Raw genomic sequence first — 6316 nt, 5'->3', positions numbered from 1 at the left:
TTTGCTACTAAATCTTTCCATGTAAATATCTAGATATTTATTGTAAATATCTAGGAGAGGATTCTAGAGAATCATTTGTAACCGTAGGATCAATTCAATCTCCACCATCCATTAAGGAGGTAGGAAATATCTAGATCCAAGGGGGAGGCCTATAAATACCTCACCCCCTCCTCATTTGTAACACACAACCCTTGAGTTCTCAAAGCAATACTACTCTCACATTTTCCAAGCTCTCTTCCAAGTATCCTTTGCCCTCAAGCTTTCCCTTTCCTCAACTTAGCCAAACATCCTCCTTTCATACAAGTTAGGCTTACTTAGCAACTTCCAGCGAAGATTGTCTAAGTGCCGCATGGGTCGAAAGACTAGCCCCGTGACACTACGCTTTGGATACATTTGCATTGGATAACATTATAGGATTCTGATCCTATTGTGTTGGCCTTCAGGATTGGAGTAATGATTAACAAGGACAGTTAGGGGTATTCATATTTTATAGTCAGAGGTGAAATTCTTGAATTTATGAAAGATGAACAACTGCGAAAGCATTTGCCAAGGATATTTTCATTAATCAAGAATGAAAGTTGGGGGTTTGAAGATGATTAGATACCATCTTAGTCTTAACCATAAACGATGCCAACCAAGGGTTAGCGGATGTTGCCTTTAAGACTCTACTGGCACCTTATGAGAAATCAAAGTTTTTGGGTTCCAGGGGGAGTATGGTTGCAAGGCTGAAACTTAAAGGAATTGATAGAAAGGCACCACTAGGAGTAGAGCCTACGGCTTAATTTGACTCAACATGGGAAAACTTACCAGGTCCAGACATAATAAGGATTAACAGACTGAGAGCTTTTTCTTGATTCTATGAGTGGTGGTGCATAGTCGTTCTTAGTGGGTGGAGCGATTTGTCTGGTTAATTCTGTTAACAAACGAGACCTCAGCCTGCTAACTAGCTATGCGGAGGCAACCCTCCGCGGCCAACTTCTTAGAAGGACTATGGCCATTCAGGCCAAGGAAGTTTAAGGCAATTACAGGTCTGTTTTAATGCGTAATTATACGATTTATATTTTTAAACATAGAAATCTTAATTGCTATATCTACGAAGTCTTATTGACTTACACGATAAGATAATTATTCTAGAGGTTTATAGATATTCAAAAATCTCATATGACCAAAAGATTTATTACCTTAATTTAATTAATTACTTTTATAAAAAAATTTATAATTTTATTTACAAAATTTGTTTATTTATTACATAAATTAAGATGCGCGATATCTGTGAAGATTTATTATCTCCCACAATAAGGCAATTAATCTGGGCATTTGCGGAGATTCCTTAAATCTCATACAATACTGTTAAATATTTTATTGATTTTTAAAATTTAAAAAGAAAAAGAATTAATTTAAATAATGGGCCATTGGAACCCTATTAATATATACAAGTTTGATCCCTATACTTACGAAACCTTATTGATTTATACGATATGAGATCATTCAAAATGCTTATGGAGATTTTTAAAATCTCACAAGGTGAACTTTAAAAGAGTGGTGTGAAGAGTAAATACAAATTCTGATATTAATATGACCACATTAAGCTTTACCAAATGTGCATAACATGTAAATTTGAAATTTCATGCCTATACGAAAATGGCTTACTTTTTGGAAGCAATTCTAGATTGATGAAGTGGTATGAATAACATGAAGACCAAGCTAATATATAATAACTATAAAATAAAATACTCTAATGCACGCCTTATGTTCAAAGCCATTTAGAACCAATTTGCGTTGGGCCTCATTTCATTAACAACATAATTTTAATTCTCATGACTCCACCTCAAAACAAAACATTGAAATCGAATCCTTACTTTTTCTCCATTCATCCGTCAATGATTCTGAATAACCCGTTTGCCATGATTAGAGCTTGAGAATACGGAGGCGATGCTCTCTAAGAAGCTCTCGATCCTGAAGTTAATTTTATTCTTGGACTTCACCTTTGCCTTGTTTCATGTATCCTTCCATTGCTGTAGTAAACTCTCCGAAACGATGCAAATGAGATAGAACCATGAAACCTTCCATCCTCACTTCCTTATCCACCATGTTCAATAGATTCCTCACCCCTTCTCTTTCTGTCCACACCTTATTGTATTGAGATACCATTTCGGAGAGAGGAATGTGTGCGTACTTGTTCACGTGGTTTAGTACAGCTTCAAGCATCTTCCCTTCAACATTGTCCAAGTACAAATCTATACCGTTTGGGAAATGCCTACTTAAAAAAGCATTGTAATCTGTTTCCTTGTGGTAGTTGAATCCGTCGTCGTACCTAAAGTCTCTCAAACCCATATCACCTTTTTCTCTTCTTAGTTCCCTTTTGGTCTCTCTTCCAAATCTCTCTTGCTCAAAGCCCCTTCTCAGTTCCCTCTCATCCTCGATCCCCTTCTCAGACTCTACGTTTCACCCTTTTTGGATCTCTCTCCCACTCTCGCTCCAGTCTCTTTCTCCAGTTCTCTCGATTCCTAGATTCGACTCCCTCTAGTCCTCCGAGTTCTAGGCTTTCGGTCCTTAAAGTAGAAGCAAAATACCTGGTTTTCCTCCTTCTTTGATCTTTGCATGAGCGCTCTGTTTTATCGCTGAAGCTGCATCTTCCTCTTGCCGTGCACGTCTCCTTCTTCTTTTCTTTGAGTTTTCATCTACATGTGGCCAGTGTTTGCGTCTGCTCTCTCTTGCTCTGCATTTTTGGCTGGTAGTCTCTGCTTTTGTATCTTCTTTGTGTCCGAGTGTGCACTTTCACCTTTGGCCCCTTTTTTCTCTGCGCCCCCATCACCATCAGAGTTTCATCCAGCCGTTCATTATTTTATTTTTTTAATGTTTTTTAATTAATTAGATTAAGAGAGAAAAAGAAAAATTTAATTTTAAATATATATATATATATATTAAATAAAAAATAATAAGATTTAAAGAGAAAAATTTAAAATAGTTGAATCCTCAAAAATAGATTCTCCTAATCTTTAAATTGTTGAGATAATTTGAGAGAGATTTTTTAAGATTTAAGTAATTTTTTTTATTTTTTTAAAATTGATTTTGAAGACTAGTTTATTTATCTTTTTTTATTATTATTATTATATATTTTTTAAAAATATAATCCTAAAAGAAATTAAATTTTATTTTTATATTTTTATATTTTTTTAATTATTTTAATGAATTAAAAGAAATAAAATCCTAACTAAAAGACTATAAAATTGAATCCTATTAATTAAAGATTTTCTTATCTTAAAATTTGATTTTTTTTGTTAATTTTATTATTATTTTTTAAAAAAAATATCTGAATAAAATAGAGTGTTTAGAGGGGTGGTCAAGTATTGTTAAGGGCGTGATTTGCTTCTTAAAGCCTTGAAATGGAGGGTTGGAAACGGGGAGCGTATCAATGTCTGGAATGACTTTTGGGTATCGGGGCTGGAAGGAAAATTGGTTCCTGATACTGAGGTTAATGATGATTTAAAGAAGCTGAAAGTCTCAGACTTAGATTTGTAATGGGATTTGGAATCTTGATTCTATTAGAAATTTGGTGGATGAGGATAGTTGTGCTCTAATTAGGAATATGCTTATTCCTAAGGTGGTGTTGGAGGACAAGCTGGGTTGGAAGCATACAAGGGATGGAGTATATGTGGTCAAGTCAGGTTATTATATTGCCCGTATGGATGAAAAAAGAATTGGGACAGACAGGCCTGGTTGCTCTTATCAGGTGCCTAATGTACTGTGGAAGGTAGTCTGGGATATGAATGTTCCACCGAAGATAAAGCATTTTATGTGCAGGTTATTGAATAACGCACTAGCTACTAGGTATGCTTTGTTTCGTAAAAAGTGTGCAAGAGATCCTCTGTGTCTTATATGTGGATTAGAGGAGGAGAATAGTGAGCATTTATTTTTGGGGTGTGGTTGGGCTAGGAGGTGTTGGTTTGGATGCTCGTTGTCTCTTGTTATTGATGTTAGAAAGCTTAGTAATATTGGAAGATGGTGTGAGGAATTGTTGCTTAATAATTCTGACATACCTGACTTTTCTAAATCCCTTGTTGCTGTGATGTGTTAGGAGATTTGGAAAATGAGGTGTGACTTTGTCTTCAATGCTGATATGGTAAAACCTGAGAAAGTTATTTTTATGGCGCACAGATTGGTTGGGGAATGGTGGGGTGCTACGAGTTTGATGATGGGAGTTCGAAAGAAGGTTAAGGGGAAGTGTGAAAGAAAGATTAAATGGATAGCTCCGGGGGTTGGCAGTATAAAAATAAATGTGGATGGTTCTTTTAGGAAGAATGGGAATGCTGGTGTGGGTCTGATATGCCGAGACTCATCTGGTGATTTTTCTTGGATGTTTTGGGAAAGCTGTTGATGCATCCTCTGCCTTCATGACTGAGTGCTTGGCTGTAAGAGAAGCCTTGTTAATCTGTGACAGATTTGGGAGCAGCGTCTGTATAGGGACTGATTGTGAAGTGCTCTTTAATATTTTAGCTTCTGGTTCTTGTGCAGGTTGCGTGTGGATTCATGGAGCTTTGCTATCTGAAATGCTTGTGCTTGCTGGATCTAAGCCTTTTGCTCCTTCTTCTCTGGTCTCACGACTTGGGAATAGAGCTGCTGATTTAATTGCAGCCTCTTGTGCAAAGAAGTTGTGGCCTAATGGGTGGCTGACACAGCACCAACTTTTTTATCTGTGTTTTTGGTGGATGATTTGGTGGATAAAGGCAAGCTTCAGGTTGAAGAACCCGAGGGGATGATTGAAGAGCTGAACAAGACAGGTGTAGGTTAATTGGTCACCTTGTTTTGTCTTTTTTTGTGTTTCGTTTTGGTAAGTTGTATCCCAGGTGTTTACTGTTTTCTTTCTAATAGGTTGTACTTTAGGTTTATTGCTTTCCTTTATTGCTTTGAATATAAGTGAATGTAATATTTTTTTGATATCAATAAAATAGCCCTTTTTGTTAAAACAAAAAGTTACTAATAGAAATATGATTGAGATTTTTAGTATTGAACTGATGAACTAGCATTTGCTCTCTCATGTGATGCATGGAGAGCATACACTTATATTATACTTACTTAGGACAACATAAAAAAGTAGGATAATCATCAATGTAAGCATTTAAATCATATCACTGTGCTTACAATGCCCTCCTAAAAGAGATGGATAGAACAGAGACAAATGTAAAACAATAAGATTTAGGAATAAAAGTAGTTCTTTCTGGTTGGTTTGAAGATTTATCAGTTGATTATGTTAAAATGAAGGAAAATTAAAATTATTGCAATTAATAAAATTATTTCAAAAACAATGAAGCTCCTGGAAATTTAACGAATCTTTCATCTTGAAACACCAATCTTTATATTGTTAATTCCAATGTAATGATGATTTCTTCCACTTGGAGCTGATTATATCTCTATTTGTTTGGTATTCTTTTACTAAAAAAGGGAATAAAGAATTAGGCATTAAGTAAAAAACAAGAGATGATATAAAAGCATCAGGCATCGATTCAATTAACTTTATTATCGAAAAAAGTGCAGTGTCTACACATTTATTAAATAAATAATGAAAATAGTAGTTAAATATAAAGTATTTTGATTTCAAATCTTTATTTTAAAAAATAAGTATTTACTTTTTATCAATATATGAATGTAAACTTTCAAAATATTTATTATTAAGAAAGGAGAAGCTTTCACATAAAGATACAGCCTATAGAGGTGTGAATAGATTAAGCCCTTGATAGGAGGGGCTACAACCTAACCTATTTTAAACCTAACTTAACTTACTTACTAAATAAACTCAAACTTTTAATTAAATCTATTTAGTTAAATAGGCCAAGCCTATTTTTTTTAGGCCTAACCTATAAGCTTAACAAGCCGGCCTATTTATAATATATATATATATATATATGTTAGGTAATATATTACAAACACATTAATTTCACCATTTGATTTTTAATCAATCTATTCTTTTTTTTATTTCTAGTAATATTTTCAATCATATTAAACTTATTTATTAATCTTAATGTTGTTACTTTATTGTTATATTATATTATAGTTGGTAAGTTCTTTCAATTATTATATATTGTAATTGATAAATTAGGTTATATATTATATATTATAATAGTCCTAAAGTATATTTGAGACATTTAAAACTAAAATAAAAGCCTATTTAAAAGCCTTACTTTAAATAAGCTTTCAGGCTTGAGCCACATGAAAATAGTCTCATACAAGTTTCAGGCCAGGCACAGATATCTGATTTATCATATAAGCTCAAGCCTATTTAGCCAAAGCCTAATTAAGCCTAGCCTACTTTCACCCT

General features: G+C 34.0%; 1 protein-coding gene across 1 annotated transcript; it reads right to left on the bottom strand.

The window, feature by feature from the left end:
- Positions 1–1968: 1968 nt before the first annotated feature.
- LOC129315626 ((+)-pulegone reductase-like) lies at positions 1969–2334 on the bottom strand. Its single transcript, XM_054959497.1, has one exon. It carries the CDS (start codon positions 2332–2334, stop codon positions 1969–1971), a length of 366 nt encoding a protein of 121 aa, XP_054815472.1.
- Positions 2335–6316: the final 3982 nt, after the last annotated feature.

The sequence above is a fragment of the Prosopis cineraria genome, unplaced genomic scaffold, assembly GCF_029017545.1.
Source record: "Prosopis cineraria cultivar Desert tree isolate PC_DT_omini unplaced genomic scaffold, ASM2901754v1 PC7, whole genome shotgun sequence".
Classification (NCBI taxonomy): domain Eukaryota; kingdom Viridiplantae; phylum Streptophyta; class Magnoliopsida; order Fabales; family Fabaceae; genus Prosopis; species Prosopis cineraria.
This window is presented reverse-complemented; position numbering and strand designations above follow the sequence as displayed.

Bases quoted from the DNA above. Each gene is read 5' to 3' on its own strand.
- LOC129315626 (XM_054959497.1), bottom strand. From the start codon at position 2,334: ATGGGTTTGAGAGACTTTAGGTACGACGACGGATTCAACTACCACAAG.